A 20213-nucleotide genomic window follows, 5' to 3' on the forward strand; every position below is an offset into this window, starting at 1 on the left:
TTAGAAGCGCCCTGCCGCCTCTTCTTCCCCTGCCTTCACTTACCCTCTCGTCTGTCTTCCTCCACCCAGCTGATTCCACAGATATCCTCCCTTTCGTGGTTCACCACCATAGTGCCTTTGGTTCTTGTGCTTACCATCACGGCGGTCAAGGATGCCACCGACGATTACGTAAGCAAGGGGAAAAGTCTGGGAGAGGGGAGACCTGGGTTGGGGCTGGTAGCGATTAGGACCGCTTATCGGTGCTTTGCTGGTATCCCAGAATTCACATCCTGCCTTTCTTTCACTGTGGAACTCGCAGGATCATATGAGGCAGTTCCTCGGAAGGGGAGGTCAACCACCCAGGCGCTGGCCAAACCCAGACCTGCTTAGCATGAGGCAGCTGTGTGATACGGCAGCAAAAAAGGCTAACGCAGTTCTAGGCCGCATTAACAGAAGTCGAGTGTCCAGATCAAGTCATAGTACAGTGGTACCTCGGGTTAAGTGCTTAATTCGTTCCGGAGGTCCGTTCTTAACCTGAAGCTGTTCTTAACCTGAAGCACCACTTTAGCTAATGGGGCCTCCTGCTGCTGCTGCGGCACCGGAGCACGATTTCTGTTCTCATCCTGAAAGAAAGTTCTTAACCCGAGGTAATATTTCTGAGTTAGCGGAGTCTGTTACCTGAAGCATCTGTAACCTGAAGCGTATGTAACCCAAGGTACCACTGTACAGTCATACCTCATGTTACGTCCGCTTCATGTTACGTTCTTTCAGGTTACGTCCTGCAGCAACCGAGAAGTACCGGAAAGGGTTACTTCTGGGTTTTGCTGCTCGCGCATGCGCAGAAATGCAAAATGACATCATGCGCAGAAGTGGCAAATCGCAACCCACGCATGTGCAGACGCGCCGCTGCAGGTTGCGTTGTTTTCATGTTGCGAACGGGCCTCCGGAAAGGATCCCGTTCGCAGCCAGAGCGTCTACTGTTGCGCTCTATTCTGCCTTGGTCAGACCACACCTGGAATACTGTACCCAGTTCTGGGCAACGCAGTTTAAGAAAAATATTGACAGGCTGGAAGGTGTGCAGAGGAGGGCAAGTGAGATGATCAAGGGTTTGGAAACCAAGCCTTATGAGGAACGGTTGAAGGAGCTGGGCATGTTTAGCCCGGAAAAGAGCCTGAGAGGAGATACGATAGCAATCTTCAGAAGTTGGTTTTCTGCTGCTCAGAGCGTAGGACCCAAACCAATGGATTCAGACGACAAGAAAGGAGACTCCGACTAAACATTAGAAAGAACTTTCTGACTAGGGTTGGACTAGACGATCACTGGGACACCTTCCAACAAAATTATTCTACCTGGAGATTTAACCCAGGACCTTCTGCACTCAAAGCAGAAGACTATAAAAAGGCATAAGAAGATCCTGGCTGCTGGATGAGGCCCATGGCCCATCTAGTTCAGCATCCTGTTCTCACAGTGGCCTCTGGGAAGCCCGCAAGCAGGACCTGAGTGCGAGAGCAACTCTCTCTGCGATTCCCAGCAAGTGACGTTCAGAGGCATTTTGCCTCCGACAGTGCAGGGAGAACATAGCCATTGTGACTAGCGGCCCCCGATCGCCTGACCCTCCTCGATTGTGTCGGGGGACCTTCCTTTCATTCTGCATCACGGGGTTGGGCTAGATGACCCTTGGGTCCCTTCCGATTCTTAAGATTCTGCGATCTTGCTGTCTCTCTGCAGTTTCGCCACAAGAGTGACAACCAGGTGAACAATCGCCAGTCTCAGGTGCTGATCAATGGGATGTGAGTATTGCCACGGCAACTGCGGGTCGGTGGTGGTGGTGCATTTCTGGGCGAGGGGTGGGAAATCTGCCAGGCTAGCCATGGGTGATGGGAATCCTGTGGCCCTCTGGATACGCCTGGACTCAAAACACTCCCTTCAGCCCCAGCCAGCGTGGCCAGCAAAATTTGGAGGGCTGTGGGGGTCACCCACCCACCCACCCCAGGGTGGTTGGTGGCCATTGAGAGTGATGGACCAGAAGACAGGGAGCCCAACAGTAGGGGCAGCTGGAGCGTGTGATTGGTGGAGCTGGAGCATGTGATTGGTGGAGCCGGAGCCTGTGATTGGTGGAGCCAGGGCCTGTGATTGTTAGAGCCGGAGCCTGTGATTGGTGGTTCCCCATCCTTGAGTTAAAACAAGTGTTGGGAATGCTGGACTGCAACGCCCATCATCCCTGGCCCTTGACCGTATTGGATGGGGCGGAAATTCCAGCTTTAATGGAGTGGCAGACAAAAATGTTTGAATACGTAGAATTGGCAAACATGACTTATAAGATTCGAAACCAAAAAGTTCGAAGAGGAACGGAGTAAATTCGTTGAATGTATAAGGAATAATTGTAGAAGCTTAAAGACTGTAGCAGGGCTAATATACCGTATTTTTCGGCCCATAGGGCGCACTTAGGTTTTTTGGGGGGAAATAAAGGGGGGGGGGGAATTATTTTTCCCCCCAGGCGCAGGGCTGGGGCGGGGGAAGCCCAAGCTTCTATAGGCTGAAAAATACAGTAAATCTTTTGATATGGACAGAGTGTAATTAAGAATCTGTAAGAGTGGATGTTAATTATGAAAACCGAAGTCTGGGCGTTATAATGCGCGTGGTAAATAAGAAGACACAATAATGTTGAATGTAAGAGTATATATTTTATTTATTCTTGTTTTGGAAAATCAATAAAAAGCATTTAAAAAAAAAAAAAAAAAGACTGTGTTGGCTGGGGCTGATGGGAGTTCTAGTTTAGCCACACCTGGCGGGCCAGAGGTTCCCCACACCTGATCGAAGTAAATATATCTTAAGTGATGGGGTTGGGCTTGTCTGCCTGTTTTCCTTTGACGCACCTCCTTTTTCTCCACTGCCAACCCCCTCTCCCCAAATCTTCCCCACACCTGGTCCTTACAGCCTCCGTCAGGAACAGTGGATGAACGTTCGCGTGGGTGACATCATAAAGTTGGAGAACAACCAGTTTGTGGCGGTGAGTCCTAGGCCAGCCCCGCAGTGCTGTTTGCCCCACTAAGCTGTGTGAGACCCACAAGTACCTGCAAGTCTGGGAATGAAGGAAAGGTCTGGTGAGCCATGTTGGGGAAGGGCGAGTAGAGCACCTGCCTTGCGTGCAGAAGGTCCCAGGTTCCGTCCCTGGCCTCTCCAGGTAGGTGTGGGAACTCTCCCTGCCTGGAGAGGTGCTGCCAGTCCGTGTAGACAATACTGAGCTGGATGGACTGACTTACACTAAGGCTCTTGCTGAAAGGTAAAGGGTAAAGGGACCCCTGACCATTAGGTCCAGTCTTGGCCGACTCTGGGGTTGCGGCGCTCATCTCGCTTTATTGGCCGAGGGAGCTGGCGTACAGCTTCCGGGTCATGTGGCCAGCATGACTAAGCCGCTTCTGGGGAACCAGAGCAGCGCATGGAAATGCCGTTTACCTTCCTGCCAGAGTGGGACCTATTTATCTATTTGCACTTTGATGAGCTTACGAACTGCTAGGTTGGCAGGAACAGGGAGCGAGCAACGGGAGCTCACCCCGTCGCGGGGATTCGAACCGCCAACCTAATCGGCAAGTCCTAGGCTCTGTGGTTTAACCCACAGTGCCACCCACGTCCCTTATAAGGCTCTTGCTTATATTCCTATTGGTTATGTTCCTATTAAATCACACCTTTGCACGGAACCATGAGGACTGGAACCTTAGTTTATTTTCAGGGAAATGACTATATAGCTCAGTGGGAGAGCACCTGCTTTGCGTGCCGAAGGTTCAGTCCCCAGTGGCATCTCTGAGCAGGGCTGGGAACTGTTCCCTGCCTGAAACCCTAGAGAGCGGCTGCCAGTCAGTGTAGACAATACTGAACTAAATGGACCAATGGTCTGACTCAGTATAAGGCAGCTTTCTGTGTTCCTAAATTATAACGTAGCCTATGTGGTCCCTATACAGTGGTACCTCAGGTTAAATACGCTTCAGGTTACATAGGCTTTACAGACTCCGCTAACCCATAAATAGTACCTCGGGTTAAGAACTTTGCTTCAGGATGAGAACAGAAATCGTGCTCCAGCAGCGCGGCGGCAGCAGGAGGCCCCATTAGCTAAAGTGGTGCTTCAGGTTAAGAACAGTTTCAGGTTAAGTACAGACCTCCGGAACGAGGTTAAGAAACTGGAACCGGAACGAATTAAGTACTTAACCCGAGGTACCACTGTACTGAGAGATTAGGACAGTGATTCTCAAACTTTTTCCTCTGGGCCACACTTTCATAGTAAGAATTTGCTCGTGCCACACCATTTTTTAATCAATGAGAAATATATTGTGAAGCAAAGAGCAAAACAAACAACTACTAGCAGTGGTTGATTTGTAACGTGGAACACAACAACTTTATAATATGATCGTAGGACGTCCCGAAAGTATAAAACTACACAGCCACCTAAGAACATGACTCATTCCCAAAATATAATTCTAAATGATCCTCTTACATACGTACCTTAAGTATGTATACAAACTCAATGAGAGGTGTGAGCTTGCTTTTGCCGGGTAATCTCACGTATATTAGGTCTAATTTGAGACAAACAAACACTCATTTCCTCATCCACACAAAGAAACCTTTCTCTTTTCTGATCTTCCCATGGCTGGGGCAACCGAGGAAGATGGGCAGGTTATTTGTCAGAGTTGACAGCAACTGTTCACAGCAACTGTAGAATAGCCAATGCTCTCGTTTTGAAAATACATTTATCCATAGTCTGCAAAAAAGAGAAATCATTTTTATACTATTAGAAGGCCCAATTGCCTTCTAAATCTGGTCTGTGGACGGTCTGGGAATCAGCGTGTTTTTACATGAGTAGAATGTGTGTTTTTATTTAAAATGCATCTCCGGCTTATTTGTGGAGCATTCATTCATATATTTTTTTCAAAATATAGTCCGCCCCCCCCCCCAATGTCTGAGGGACAGTGGACCGGCCCACTGCTGGAAAAGTTTGCTGACCCCTGTACTATACTATACTATACTATACTATACTATACTATACTATACTATACAGTACCATGGATAGCTCAGTCAGTGGAACATGAGACTCTTAGGTGAAATCTACACATATATAAAAAAATGCTGTGAAAATGCTTTTTTAAAAAAACGTTTTGAAAAATACACTGAATTTGGCATAGCTCACTGTCGCTGTCTAGTGTCACTTTGGAAAATTGCACTTGACAACATACTTAAATGCATCTGACATCTTCCCCCCACCCTCTTGCCAATACCAGTGTGGTGTGCTATGCTCTTTGAGAACCACTGGACTAGTAATACAGTGGTACCTCGGGCTAAGTACTTAATTCGTTCCGGAGGTCCGTACTTAACCTGAAACTGTTCTTAACCTGAAGCACCACTTTAGCTAATGGGGCCTGCCGCTACTGCCGCGCCGCCGGAGCACGATTTCTGTTCTCATCCTGAAGCAAAGTTCTTAACCCGAGGTACTATTTCTGGCTTAGCAGAGTCTGTAACCTGAAGTGTATGTAACCTGAAGCGTGTGTACCACTGTATAAAGGATGCAATCCGCATGTTTGTGTGAATTCAGGCACAGCCTCTGTGGCTGGTATTTGCTGTTTCAGCCTCGTTCCTCCCTTCTCCCCCCAGGCTGACTTGCTCCTCCTGTCCAGCAGCGAACCTCACGGACTTTGCTACATCGAAACGGCGGAGCTGGACGGGTGAGTGCTGACCCCCTTTTCCATGCTTTTCCCTCAGCAGTTGGGGCAGTTGAGGGCATCTAGATAGCATCTAGATCAAGGGAAGTAATAGTGCCACTGTATTCTGCTCTGGTCAGACCTCACCTGGAGTACTGTGTCCAGTTCTGGGCACCACAGTTCAAGAAGGACACTGACAAACTGGAACGTGTCCAGAGGAGGGCAACCAAAATGGTGAAAGGCCTGGAAATGATGCTTTATGAGGAAAGGCTAAGGGAGCTGGGCATGTTTAGCCTGGAGAAGAGGAGGTTAAGGGGTGATATGATACCCATCTTCAAATATATAAAAGGATGTCATATAGAGGAGGGAGAAAGGTTGTTTTCTGCTGCTCCAGAGAAGCGGACACGGAGCAATGGATCCAAACTACAAGAAAGAAGATTCCACCTAAACATTAGGAAGAACTTCCTGACAGTAAGAGCTGTTCGACAGTGGAATTTGCTGCCCAGGAGTGTGGTGGAGTCTCCTTCTTTGGAGGTCTTTAAGCAGAGGCTTGACAACCATATATCAGGAGTGCTCTGATGGTGTTTCCTGCTTGGCAGGGGGTTGGACTCGATGGCCCTTGTGGTCTCTTCCAACTCTATGATTCTATGATTCTATGATTCTATGTGACTCAGAAAGCGAGCCTTGCACTATTGGGTTTACGAATTGAAGCAGGTGTCTGCTCATTTGGATGGGGGTCTCCGTCGGGCTGGGACCGCTAGCATGGTATAATGGTTAAGGTGCCAGACTAGGACCTGGAAGAGACCAGGGTTCAAATCCCCGCTGGGCCCCGAAGGTCGCTTGGGCCAGTCGCAGCCTCTCAGCCTAACCCTACCTCACAGGGTTGTCGCTTGGATAAAATTGGGAGGAGGGAAAACCATGTACCGTATTTTTCGCTCTATAAGACGCTCCAGACCACAAGACACACCTAGTTTTTGGAGGAGGAAAGCAAGAAAAAAAATATTCTGAATCTCAGAAGCCAGAACAGCAAGAGGGATCGCTGCGCAGTGAAAGCAGCAATCCCTCTCGCTGTTCTGACTTCTGGGATAGCTGCGCAGCCTGCATTCGCTCCATAAGACGCACAAACATTTCCCCTTACTTTTTAGGAAGGAAAAAGTGAGTCTTATGGAGCAAAAAATACGGTATACCATGGAGAGATTGGGTGGCTATCCGTCCTGGATGCTTTAATTATTTTATATTTTATATTGTTTTATATCTTATTTGAATGAATTTTTTTATTTCGGTCACAGACCAGTTCCAGCCCACATACAATATCAAGGAAGTCATAAAACACGATAGGGATACGTTTGAATTTGCAATTAGGTATAACAGGGACAATACAGATATAGCAACAGAATTAAAACTTAGTATATTTTATTTTTACTCTGATTATCTGGCTGGGTTTCCCCAGCCACTTTGGGCAGCTTTACAGCACATATAGAACATAGTAAAACATTTTCTATTTGAGATTCATGCGTTGCGGGGGCGGCGGGTCAGACTAGATTACTCTAGGGGGTACCTTCCAACTCCACAATTGTATGATTCCTACCACCTTGACTTCCTTGGAAGAAAAGGTGGGATATGCACGAACTAAATGAATAAAGTGATACTTTATTATTTCTCCCCCCCCCCCATAAAATCAATATACTGCTTAATTGTAAAAACAAAACCCCAAAGCAGTTTACAAGAGGAATAGAACAACGACATTATCGGTAAGAAAACAGTTAAGAGCAACAATTTGAAACCTCCAAAAAATAATTTAAACCGATAAGCTGAAAACCAAATTGAAGCACATGTCAGCGTTCCACGTGTCTGGATAGACTTGCTTAAATAAAAATGTTTTTAGTGAAGGCGCCTGGCTGTTGTCAAAAGGCAGGGAGTTCCAAGGCGATCTGAACTGCTTACCTAGTTCATTTCATTCATTATGTACTGCTTACGTTTAAACAAGGCTCTTCACGGTTATAACTCAGGTCCAAATATATATTAGAAAAGAATAAAGAATTTCTACGTTCTACAAAATGCCGTCGGCAGCAAAACAGAACCTCAGCCTTTCAATCAAAACAATGTAAAAAATTGCCTGCGAAGCAGTTTTTAAATCGGCAAACAAATGGCAGCGAGCTCGGCGGAGCCTCCCTGTTCACTCACAGTCTATCTGAATGTCAGTTGCTGATGGGGGAGGTTGGTAAACCAGCTGGCACTTGGCTGTAGGCTTTTCTGCCTGCCTTTTGGCCTTTCTGGAGACATCTGTGAATAATAATTATTATTATTATTATTATTATTTATACCCCGCCCATCTGGCTGGGTTTCCCCAGCCACTCTGGGCGGCTTCCAACAAAACACTAAACTACAATAACCTATTAAACATTAAAAGCTTCCCCTACAGGGCTGCCTTTAGATGTCTTCTAAAAGTTTGGTAGTTATTTTTCTCTTTGACATTTGGTGGGAGGGCGTTCCACAGGGCGGGTGCCACTACTGAGAAGGCCCTCTGCCTGGTTCCCTGTAACTTTGCTTCTCACAGCGAGTGAACCGCCAGAAGGCCCTCGGAGCTGGACCTCAGTGTTCGGGCAGAACGATGGGGGTGGAGACGCTCCTTCAGGTATACAGGACCGAGGCCGTTTAGGGCTTTAAAGGTCAGCACCAACACTTTGAATTGTGCTCAGAAACGTACTGGGAGCCAATGTAGGTCTTTCAAGACCGGTGTTATGTGGTCTCGGTGGCCGCTCCCAGTCACCAGTCTAGCTGCCGCATTCTGGATTAGTTGTAGTTCCCGGGTCACCTTCAAAGGTAGCCCCATGTAGAGCGCATTGCAGTAGTCCAAGTGAGAGATAACCAGAGAATGCACCACTCTGGTGAGACAGTCTGCGGGCAGGGAGGGTCTCGGCCTGCGTACCAGATGGAGCTGTTAGACAGCTGCCCCGGACACAGAATTGACCTGCGCCTCCATGGACAGCTGTGAGTCCAAAATGACTCCCAGGCTGCACACCTGGTCCTTCAGAGGCACAGATACCCCATTCAGGACCAGGGAGTCCTCCACACCAGCCCACCTCCTGTCCCCAAAAACAGTACTTCTGTCTTGTCAGGATTCAACCTCAATCAGGATTCAACCTGTGAGGAGCAGGACGCTGTGCAACTGGGATCCCTTCAGCCTGATCCGGTTCTTACTGTGCCTCGTTTCATTGGGGGTAGGCTTGAGTGCGAGGACTGCCCCTCCAGGCCGGGATCCAGGACCTAGGCTCCTGGGCCTGCTCCTTGCCTCCCCTCCATGCTTAATGCTGCTTTTGCCTCCAGGGAGACCAACATGAAGGTCCGTCAGGCCATCCCAGTGACGTCGGAGCTGAGTGACACCAGCAAGCTTGCGCACTTTGATGGTGAGTGGGGGGGGGGCGGGCATAGTTTTGCATGGGACACAGAGCCTGCAGATTTTCCTAACTGGCCCTTGGGACACCCCCTCCCTCCTTGAGTGTGTTTTCCCTTGCCTGGGCCGAGAGTCCTTCGTCTCTTGGGGCTGAGAAACGCTCCCCCCCCCTCTGGTTTGCCTGGTGCCACCAGTGCTTTGCAGGTTGCAAAGGGCCGGGTCCCTGCCCCAGGTAGCTTACATTAAAAAATGCTGAGGGAACGGGAGGAGGGCAACTCCAACCAGATAAGTCTCTGCCCCAAGGATCTTCCAGATCTGAACTTTGGTTGAATTGGAAAAGAGACTGAGGGCAAGGTGATGATGATAATAACAATAACAACAACAATAATAAAATGCATTGATTAATTCATTAATTAGTTACTTAATTTATACCCCGCCCATCCAGCTGGGTTTCCCCAGCCACTCTGGGTGGCTCCCAACAGAATATTAAAATCACGATAAAACTTCAAACATTAAAAGCTTCCCTAAACAGGGCTGCCTTCAGATGTCTTCTAAAATTCAGATAGTTGTTTATTTCCTTGACATCTGATGGGAGGGCGTTCACAGGGTGGGTGCCACTACTGAGAAGGCCCTCTGCTTGGTTCCCTGTAACCTCGCTTCTCGCAGTCAGGAAACTGCCAGAAGGCCCTCGGAGCTGGACCTCAGTGTCCGGGCTGAACGCTCCTTCAGGTATACTGGGCCGAGGCCGTTTAGGCGGACCATGAATAGCCAAGATTCCTCTTCCTCATAGTCTCTCATTGGCTCTGGCGCCACCTGCTGTTGGGCTCCCTGGCTGCCACCCAGTGGGCACCTCCAGCCTCTGCTCCCTGCACCCAGCAAAAGTGATCTTTGCATTTCCTAGCTTGGAGGAAATGCACGTTACTTCCGACTGGGGATTTTGTTCTGAATTGATGCCTTTTGACTTCAGGGGAGGTGATCTGCGAGCCGCCCAACAATAAGCTGGACAAGTTCAGTGGGACACTCTACTGGAAGGACAGCAAGCACTCCTTGAGCAACCAGAACATGCTGCTTCGTGGCTGCGTCCTCCGCAATACGGAGTGGTGTTTTGGCCTTGTCATCTTCGCAGGTGCGTGAGCTTATTTCCAGCTTCTTTCAGTTTTCCTTAAAGCGGTTGATACCCTGCTCTTCATCCAAGGAGCCTCACTCAGAGCACCTTGCCTTCCCACCCCCAAAACCAGCCTGCCCCTCGGCGCACAATATGGAAAGACCCGACATGCTGTGATGGCCTGGGACTCGCACTCGGAACCAGGGGAGTCTCAGTCTCCACAGGCATCCTTTGCCTCAGGCATCATCTGAACCGAGTCTGGGGCCTGATCCTGAAGAGCCCCAGTCTGCACAGGTTCCCCTGCAACAAGCACCAGCTGGGCCGAGTCAGGGGCCTGAGCCTGCCCTGGCTCCAGATGCAGGGATGACCTCGTTGCCTCCAGCTGGGCCATCACTTACAGCTGCTCCACTACCAGTTGGGTCAGGGGAGGCTGAGGCGGCCTCTGGGTCTAGTAACCCACCAACGTCTCCCGAGCTGCAGAGACTGAGGTCTGAGAGAAGGAGAGACCTGAGTACTCGCAGGAGGAGTGCTCGCCTTCGGGCGAAACAGGGAGCTGAGTCGCCGGGGGATCAGGACTAGACGTTACCCCGACAAAGATAAAAGACTGTCGGACTCTGCCCCAGGTTGCGGGAGCAACATTGCTGAATGCTAGACCCTGCCTGAGATCCTGTACCTGTCCTCAGTGGCGTAGCGTGGGCGGTGCAGGGGGGGCTGGCCACACCGGGCGCAACATCTGGGGGGGCGTGCTCGCCGCCTCCAGAGTCACGAAGAGCTTCGGGCGCAGGCTGTAGCAGAGCCCCATGTCTCGCGGAACCGACGAGCTGGCAGCGGCTCTCAGCACTCGCCGCGCTCGCCGCGCGTCAGGGCCGCGGAGGGCGTGCCAGGCAGCCCCTCTTCACAGCCTCGCTGCCGCCGCCGCTGCAGCTGCTGGGCCATGTTGCATTTTCCTCGCCTCTCTGCCCTCCTCCTCCCCCGGGCAAGTGGCGTCGTTTGGGCGGCAGCGCCAGCGGCAACTCGCCTCAGATAACCTGACACGGACCCGCCGCTGCCGCCGTGGCTACCTTACGTTAAATACCCCAGCCCAGGCAGCAGCAAGAAGAAGCTGGCAGCGGCGGCAGGTTAGGGGTTAGGGGGCACAAATTACTTGCCTTGCCCCGGGTTAGGGGGCGCGAATTACTTGCCTTGCCCCGGGTGCTGACAACCCACGCTACGCCGCTTTGCTAGATCCTGCCTGAGATCCTGTACCTGTCCTTGCCTGGTTTCCTGCCTTGGCCCTGTCGGACTGACTCCCAGAGGAGCCTTCGGATTCTGGTCCAGTCCTGGACCGCGTTTCACGGGTTACCCCCGGACCCAGCACACGCGCAAGGAGAAAGGGAGAGGGGTTATTGTCCCTCCCTCACCTGATCTCTCATGGCCTCCTGAAGCTCCGACAGGATAGATTGAAAAGAGGAAGAATTGTTTCACAAGGTCACAACAATGGGGGAAAGTCAATGCTCCCCAACCTTGACTTATTTGTTACATTTCATTTCATGGAACCATAAAATTGGAGAGTTGAAAAGGAGCCACAAGGGTCATCTAGGCCAGGCAGGTCCAACCGGTTGATCATGATCTACTGGTCGATCGCGGGATGTTCCTGGTGGATCCTAAGCGATTGTTAGCTCCCCCGCCCCCCCAAAAAAGGAAAGGGGGAGAAAATGCTCAACAACCATGGTCTCTCCCCCTAAAAAAGATAGTTGGATGTGCCTGATCTAGGCCAATGCAGAAAATCTACAAGGGCCTGGGGCCTGGCTCAGGAGGAGATGGGCAGCCAGCGCAAATGTTTTAAATGCTGGAGTCACATTACAGTGGTACCTCAGGTTACAAACACCTTGGGGATACAAACACTCCAGGTTACAGGCTCCGCTAGCCCGGAAGTAGTACCTCGGATTAAGAACTTTACCTCAGGATGGGAACAGAAATCGCATGGCGATGGCAGCGGGAGGCCCCATTAGCTAAAGCGCGCCTCAGGTTAAGAACGGTTTCGGGTTAAAAACGGACCTCTGGAATGAATTAAGTTCTTAACCCGAGGTACCACTGTAAATTACCTCACGTTCCTCCTGTATGTTTATTTCTCTGGCTCCTACAGGCCCAGACACCAAACTAATGCAGAACAGCGGCCGCACGAAATTCAAGAGAACGAGCATTGACCGCTTGATGAACACCTTGGTGCTTTGGGTACGTAAAGCTCCCTGCTTCCTCCCTCCCTTCCTAGAATTTTAGAGACCCTCTGAGTATTATCTAGACCCCAGGGGTCAGCAAGGTTTACTGGCCATGGGCCGGATCTCTCCCATGGAGATCATCCGTGGGCCAGACTGGCGCAGCGTGACGCCGGAAATTGCGTCTGCACATATCTGCAGCGCTGGAAATTGCTTCTGCGCATGCCCAGACACCGGAAATCACACCTGTGCAGAAGCGATTTTCAGCGTCTGGACATGCGCAGACGCAATTTCCAGTATCCGGGCAATGCAGACGCAATTTCCGGCGCCGCTTGGTGAGTTGCGCTGATTTAGGGCAGTGCGTGGGGGACCCGCTGAGTGGGCGGCTCAGTTTGGGGGCAGCTCGTGGGTTGGTAAAACGGTCTTCGTGGGCTGCATCCGGCCCATGGGCCACACGTTGCCGATCCCTATCAACCCCCTGTGATGCAGGAATTCTGTCCCTGGGTGGGCTCGAACCACCAACCTTCTGGTTAGCGGTTTTTAAGCAAGGAGTCCCCCCTCCTGTTCCACCTGAGGCATAGAAGATCCTGCCCTCTCTCTGTGTGTTTTATTTGTCCGCTTTTAATACTCCGTGCACCTTCCCCCGGCAGATCTTTGGCTTTCTCGTGTGCATGGGCATCATCCTGGCCATTGGCAACTCCATCTGGGAGTACGAGGTGGGCGCCTGCTTCCAGATCTACCTGCCCTGGGACGAGGCGGTCGACAGTGCCTTTTTCTCTGGCTTCCTCTCCTTCTGGTCCTACATCATCATCCTGAACACGGTCGTCCCCATCTCCCTCTACGTCAGGTATTTTGGGGCGCTCTCATCCCCCTCCCACCGTTTTTGTCGCCCTTAATAATTCCTAGCAATTATGGGATATGCCTTTCAATATTCTCAGTAGCTTAGTTCTCCAAGAAGAGGGTAGCATTGTATTAACGGGGTACAGGCCTGACGTACGGTTGCCTTGATTTGTTAAAAAGGGCCTGTGGTTAATCTTAACCATGGTTAGTCTACCATGGTTAGTCTTAGCCATGGTTGATCTTAACCATGGTTAGGGAAAACAAGCCAGCTTCATAAACTAGGGTTTGGAGGTAGCTTGCTTCTGCTGCGTGTAGTTTCAACTGACGGTAATCTGCCTGGTTTTGGATGTCATGACAAACTGCAAGGCGTCTAAAACGAAAGCGAAATCTCCCATTCTCCTCCTTGCAGAAAGAAAGGGTCAGTGAGACTGATCCTTCTGCAGCTTCATGCAGGCACAGCCCCTATGTAATACAGGTCAACAATCATTGCCTCAACCCCTGTAAGACATGCCAGCATTTATTACACCCCTATTACAGATGGGGAAGGTTGAGGTCGAGTGACTTGCCTACTGCTTCATCTCCAATGAGTTCATGGCTGAGATTGCAACTGCAGCTTGTGCTTATCAGCTGCTGTCCGTGAATCCTTGATCCCTGATCCCAGAGTCTTTAGACAGGCAGTGTCCAGACCCCTGAGCTCCCTCGAAACCAACCTATAACTTCAGGAGGAGACGGTATTGAGAGTTGGGATCCTCCTAGTGGTGCAGCGATGAAACTGCTTGCACCTTTGCAAAGCTAAGCAGGGTCTGGTATGGTTTCAAGTTGGATGGGGGACTGCGTGTTGAGATTCCTGCATTGCAGGGGGTTGGACTAGATGACCCTCGGGTCCCCTTCCAGCTTTGATTCTAAAAGAGGTGAGCAGGCAGAATTTTAGGAAGCGGGCATCTGAGGCTATTATCAGGAATGATCTGACCAGTTTTATCTCTCCCACCTTCTCCTAACGATGCCTCTGTCATCCACGTTTAGTATGTCCTGATCGCTGCACTGCCACATTCCTAATTTTTGGTTTCATCTTATTTTCTCCCTGCCTTTCTGCCTGCAACCCTGCTATCTGTGTCTGTTCTTTTTTTTGGTTGGTTTAATTTCTCTTTTTCTTTTGAATTCTTCAGCACGAATTTCTCTTTCTCTCTCACACCCTTAGTCCCCAGGTAAGAGCATGCGCCGCCACCCGAAATCCTCTTACAGCTTTGCTTGGGTCCTTGCAGCTTATGGTGAGGTAGGGGGTGAGTGGGACGTCCCGTTCCATAGCATCCTGTGAGCTGCATAAGGGATGTAGCTTAGTGGTTACAGCATGCAGAAGGTTCCAGGTTCAAATCCTGGCATCTCCCAGGTACAGATGAGAGCATCTCCTGCCTTAAAACCTGGAGAGACAGGTCAGTGTTGACAGTGCTGACCTGGATAGATAAATATAGATAGATATAAGGCAGCTTATTTCAGCTCCACAAGCAATTATTTTTAAGGGAAGGCCATAGCTCAGTAATAGAGCAACTGCTTTGCTTGCCAAAGGATCTGGGTTCAATCCCAGTGACATCTCCAGCTTGCACAGCTGACACACAGGGAAGTAGCCTCCCTGCCCATCAGCTGAGCTGGTCGAGAAGACCTCCGCTGCCCCTCTGGCTCGCACAAGCCTGGAGAGCAGTGGGGCTTGTTGATGTGTTGAGCAGTGAGGCCTCCAGCTCGCAAGAAGACCTTTGGATTCTGTGGAGGGTCTGCTCGCAAGCCAGGGCATGCGGGTGGCGCTGTGGTCTAAACCACTGAGCCTCTTGGGCTTGCTGAGCAGAAGGTCGGCGGTTCGAATCCCTGCGATGGAGTGAGCTCCCGTTGCTCTGTCCCAGCTCCTGCCAACCTAGGAGTTCAAAAGCACACCAGTGCGAGTAGATAAGTAGGTATGGCTGCGGTGGGAAGGTAAACGGCGTTTCTGTACGCTCTGGTTTCCGTCACGGTGTTCCGTTGCACCAGAAGCGGTTTAGTCTTGCTGGCCACACGACCTGGTAAGCTGTCTGTGGACAAACACTGGCTCCCTCGGCCTGAAGCAAGATGAGAGCCGCAATCCCACCTTTGACTGGACTTTACCATCAGGAGGTCCTTTACCTTCCTCGCAAGCCAGTTGGACTCTCCAGGGTGTTCCCCATTTCCATGTTCCTGATACTGCAAGTGTGCACAGTTGCATGCAAAAATGTCACTTGTAAATGGGGAGTAGGGACGCGGGTGTTGCTGTGGGTTAAACCACTGAGCCTCTTGGGCCTGCTGATCAGAAGGTCGGCGGTTCGAATCCCCGCGATGGGGTGAGCTCCTGTTGCTCGGTCCCAGCTCCTGCCAACCTAGCAGTTCGAAAGCACGTCAAAGCGCAAGTAGATAAATAGGTACCGATCTGGCAGGAAGGTGAACAGCGTTTCCGTGCGCTGCTCTGGTTCGCCAGAAGCGGCTTAGTCATGCTGGCCACATGACCCGGAAGCTGTACGCTGGCTCCCTCGGCCAATAAAGCGAGATGAGCGCTGCAACCCCAGAGTCGGTCACGACTGGACCTAATGGACAGGGATCCCTTTACCTTTTAAAAATGGGGAGTTGGCCTCTACTAAGTTAGATGGACCAAATGACCTGACTCAATATATGAGGCAAATTACTATTTTTCCATAAGGTATAGTCTTCTATCTTTCCATCCCTTCCCCAAACCCTGGTAGGGGAGAGCGTTTAAGGCCTGTGACTGGCCGATTCCGAGATCTTCCTCTCATTTCTCGGGGCTTGTTTGTTTCTTTGTTCATTCGTCAGATTTCTAGCTCACTCGCTCAGAGCAGCTTTTACACCCGCCTGTCTGTAAATCTGTGGTTTTGGGGAGTCTCCAGGCAGGCTGGGGGGCATTTGGTGGATCTCTTCAGGCCTTGGGCCCAATCCAGAGGCAAGGAACCCTTTCCAACTCGAGGGCCTTTCTGGGCATGTTTTTGAGGGCCACATGCCAGTGGTAGTCTGGGCCAGAGGCAGAAAGAGAGAGCGGGGGAATGAATTTTACCTTGGTGCAGTAGGCTGGTTTCTATCCCCGCGCTAACCTCTTCCTCCTCCCGTGTCTGCGCAGCGTGGAGGTGATTCGCCTCGGGCACAGCTACTTCATCAACTGGGATAAGAAGATGTATTGCGTGAAGAGGTGCACGCCGGCCGAGGCCCGGACCACGACCCTCAACGAGGAGCTGGGGCAGGTGGAGTACATCTTCTCTGACAAGACAGGCACCCTCACCCAGAACATCATGGTCTTCAGCAAGTGCTCAGTGAACGGGCGCAGCTACGGTAAGCCGGGTGGCCCGAAATGCAGACAAAGCCAGGTTCGAAAATAGTTTTGTTGTCATTATGACTAGGTTTTTTTTTAAAAAAAATATTAGTTGCTGTTATTGGTTCTTCTTCTTCAAATTACAGTGGTGCCTCTGGTTACATACGCTTCAGGTTACATACGCTTCAGGTTACAGACTCCGCTAACCCAGAAATAGTGCCTCAGGTTAAGAACTTTGCTTCAGGATGAGTACAGAAATAGTGCTCTGGTGGCAGGAGGCGCCATTAGCTAAAGTGGTGCTTCAGGTTAAGAACAGTTTCAGGTTAAGTACAGACCTCCGGAACGAATTAAGTACTTAACCCGAGGTACCACAGTAGTAGTAGTAGTAGTAATTATTATTATTATTATTATTATTATTATTATTATTATTATTATTATTGGTTCTTCTTTTCTTTCAAATTATTAGTTGCTGTTATTGGTGCTTCTTCCTTTTCTTCTTCTTCTTCTTCTTCTTCTTCTTCTTCTTCTTCTTCTTCTTCACTACAGTGGTACCTTGGTTCTCAAACTTAATCCGTTCCGGGAGTCCGTTCAACTCCCGAAACCATTCGAAAACCAAGGTGCGGCTTTTGATTGGCTGCAGGAGCTTCCTGCACTCAAGCGGAAGCCGCGTCGGACGTTCAGCTTCCAAAAAATGTTCACAAACCAGAACACTTACTTCTGGGTTTGCAGCGTTTGGGAGCCAAGCTGTTTGGGAGCCAAGCTGTTTGAGTACCAAAGTACCACTGTACTGTTCAGGTGACTGGCTGCACCAGGCAAGGGTAGCCGATGAGTCTCAAACCCCAGTGAGTTAGGGACTTCCACTGCATGTGAAGACAGATTCCAGCGGATTGAACGGACAAGACCAATAATGGGCCCGACAGTCAAGGAAGCAGTTTCTCCACATGTTGTAGAGGGAACTGAGGGGCAGATGGGGCTCGTCTTAAGCAGCCTCAGTCCAGGACACCTGAAAGAGCGTCTCCACCCTCATTGTTCTGTCCAGTGCCGAGGGCCTTCTGGCAGTTCCCTGCAAGAAGTGAGGTTACAGGGAACCAGGCAGAGGGCCTTCTCGGTAGTGGCACCCGCCCTGTGGAACACCCTCCTATCAGATGTCAAGGAAATAAACAACCACCGTATTTTTCGCTCTATAAGACGCACTTTTCCCTCCTAAAAAGTAAGGGGAAATGTGTGTGCGTCTTACGGAGCGAATGCAGGCTGCGCAGCTATGGCTGAAGCCAGAACAGCGATGGTGTTCTACTATGGTAGCATCCTACTATGGTGTGTCGATACCTCCTCTCTCTCTCTCGCCCTCCTGGGTCGTAACCCTCGCTCTTTATTTTTCTCTGTTTCGCAGGTGATGTCCTGGATGTTCTGGGTTACAAGGCTGAGCTCGGAGAGGTAGGAGCTGTGGGAGAATCTCGGCGACGAGATGGATGGCAGAAAGGAGCGGGGAAAGGGGTTTTATTAAGGGGTCTTATTAAGGGGAGGGGGTGGGGAGGGGGAAGGAAAGTGGTGGCGGAAACACCCACCCGCAGAGCTGCCCCCTGTTAACGGGAATAATAACAGTGATAATGGTCACCTCATTAATTTATATACTCCCATTAGGATGCATGGCATTCCACAGCACGTAAAAGGACAAAGTCCCTGCCCCGATGAGCTTACAATCTGTTAAAAAAAAATTAATCTTAAGCTCCCCAATGTCCCGTTTGGAGGATGAAAATACATCGTTCGAAAGGAGGAGTTTTTGTGTTCCAAGCGGCATATTTGTCCTGGAAGCAGAAATGTTGTCCCATTGACTTAAAAACATGGACCAAATGAAATCTTCGCTGCAGATCCCCCCCCCAAAAAAAAGTTTATGTAGGGTGGCTTTTTATATGCCCTCCATTAGCCCTCGTCAAAACAGGCATTATTATTTTATAATAATTTTTATTTTATTTTATTTATTTATTTTATTTTTTAGAAATTTATACCCCGCACTCCCCAGCCAAGAATGGGCTCAGGGTGGCTAACACCAAATATAAAAACAATTGATTGAAATACAGCTTAGGAAACAAGATTAAAATACAACATTAAAACATTAAAATGCAGCCTCATTTCAGTGGAAACTCAATCAAAAACTTTTTAGGGGATAAAAACGTCAAGTTTTTATTAGTTTTATTAGTGTCTGCGGACAGCGCTGGCCCCCGGCCTCTTGAGTGAGATGGGCGCACAACCCTAGAGTCTGTCAAGACTGGCCCGTACGGGCAGGGGTACCTTTACCTTTACCTTTTATCTTGGGTGATATAGCTGGCTGCTGGAGGCTGCTATATTTGGGCGAATGGGGGCTATGCCCCACCAGCTTCACTCAGCTCTCCGCCAGCTCCTCACCTGCCTTCCTTTTTTCTTACATCCGGTCCAGGAGGCTTGTCTGTCTCCCAGCATCTTCCCCCTCCTTCCTCTCAGTTTTGATCATGTCAGAATTCACCAGGGATCAGGAGCAGGAGAAGGGGGACATAACTACATTCATTGGCTCCACCTGCCATTGCCTCTGGCGCCCCCTACTGTCAAGCTCCTGGCCTCCCACCCTACCAGTCCCCACGCTCACCCGGCCACCACTGTTCGTAACCCTTTCTTCTTCTCCTCCTCTCTCCCGGCCTCCCCCAGAAGACGGAACCAGTGGACTTCTCTTTCAATCCCCTGGCGGACCCCAAGTTCACCTTCTGGGACGCGGCGCTGCTGGAAGCGGTCAAGATCGGTGACCCTCATGTACACGAGTTCTTCCGCCTCCTCTCCCTCTGCCACACCGTCATGTCCGAGGAGAAGAGCCCAGGTTGGGATCGGGGTCTTTTAAAAAATCAGGGGGAAGAGGAGGAGGTGTTGGTCTTGCTACAGGGATTGAGAGTCTTCTGAAGTTTACAGCATGTTACTTCTTGAAGGAGAACTACCATATTTTTCGCTGCATAAGACGCACTTTTTTCCTCCTAAAAAGAACAGTGGTACCTCGGGTTAAGTACTTAATTTGTTAGCGGAGTCTGTAACCTGAAGCGTATGTAACCTGAAGCGTATGTAACCTGAGGTACCACTGTAAGGGGAAATGGAGCCAAATTGCCCAGGGGCGAAAAGTAGATCTTGCTTTTTTTTTTAAGAAAGAGGGAAGGGGGTGTTGAACCAAACTGCTGAGCAGCTGATCGGCAAGCGATTGGGAGGGAGATAAGGGACGCTAGCGAGAAAGGAGGCTGCCTGGGAGGGTGGAGGTAAAGACAGCGAACTTGCAAGGAGAGGAGACAGGAATACTAAAACAAGCAATGAGGAAATAAATTAGAAGAAAAGGAGGAGCAAAAAACTGCTCCAGCTAAGGAAAAGACGCTAAGGCTAACAAGAGGGAAGGGGGTGTTGAAACGAAGCTGCTGATCAGCTGATTGGCAAGCGATCAGGAGGGAGATAAGGGATGCGCCAAAACCACCCTTAACTAAAACATGCAGTGAAGCGGTTTAAGGAGCATAACAATTAAATTGGTTAATCATAGAATTGTAGAGGTGGAAGGGACACGAGGGTTTTCTAGCCCAGCGCGGGGCTTTAACCCAACAACTGAGCTATTCCGGCGAGTAAAAAGCAGTTAAAACAACAACATGAACTTCAGGGGCGAAGGAGATGTGACTTCAGGAGCCCGCAGAATGCCAAT

The 20213-nt window shown here is 50.1% G+C and overlaps 1 protein-coding gene across 3 annotated transcripts in view; it reads left to right on the plus strand.

The window, feature by feature from the left end:
* The window catches only part of ATP8B2 (ATPase phospholipid transporting 8B2), a 92460-nt gene that overhangs the window by 48858 nt on the left and 23389 nt on the right, over window positions 1–20213 (plus strand). For all 3 annotated transcript variants that reach the window (XM_077920029.1, XM_028708994.2, XM_077920028.1), the window contains 11 exons: window positions 70–168; window positions 1708–1769; window positions 2917–2989; window positions 5620–5690; window positions 8994–9073; window positions 10028–10186; window positions 12291–12379; window positions 13011–13207; window positions 16328–16536; window positions 17907–17950; window positions 19196–19361. In XM_077920029.1, coding sequence (XP_077776155.1) covers window positions 70–168; window positions 1708–1769; window positions 2917–2989; window positions 5620–5690; window positions 8994–9073; window positions 10028–10186; window positions 12291–12379; window positions 13011–13207; window positions 16328–16536; window positions 17907–17950; window positions 19196–19361 — 1249 coding nt within the window. The remainder of the gene's footprint in view (window positions 1–69; window positions 169–1707; window positions 1770–2916; window positions 2990–5619; window positions 5691–8993; window positions 9074–10027; window positions 10187–12290; window positions 12380–13010; window positions 13208–16327; window positions 16537–17906; window positions 17951–19195; window positions 19362–20213) is intronic.

This window comes from Podarcis muralis, chromosome 16 (assembly GCF_964188315.1).
Source record: "Podarcis muralis chromosome 16, rPodMur119.hap1.1, whole genome shotgun sequence".
Lineage (NCBI taxonomy): Eukaryota > Metazoa > Chordata > Lepidosauria > Squamata > Lacertidae > Podarcis > Podarcis muralis.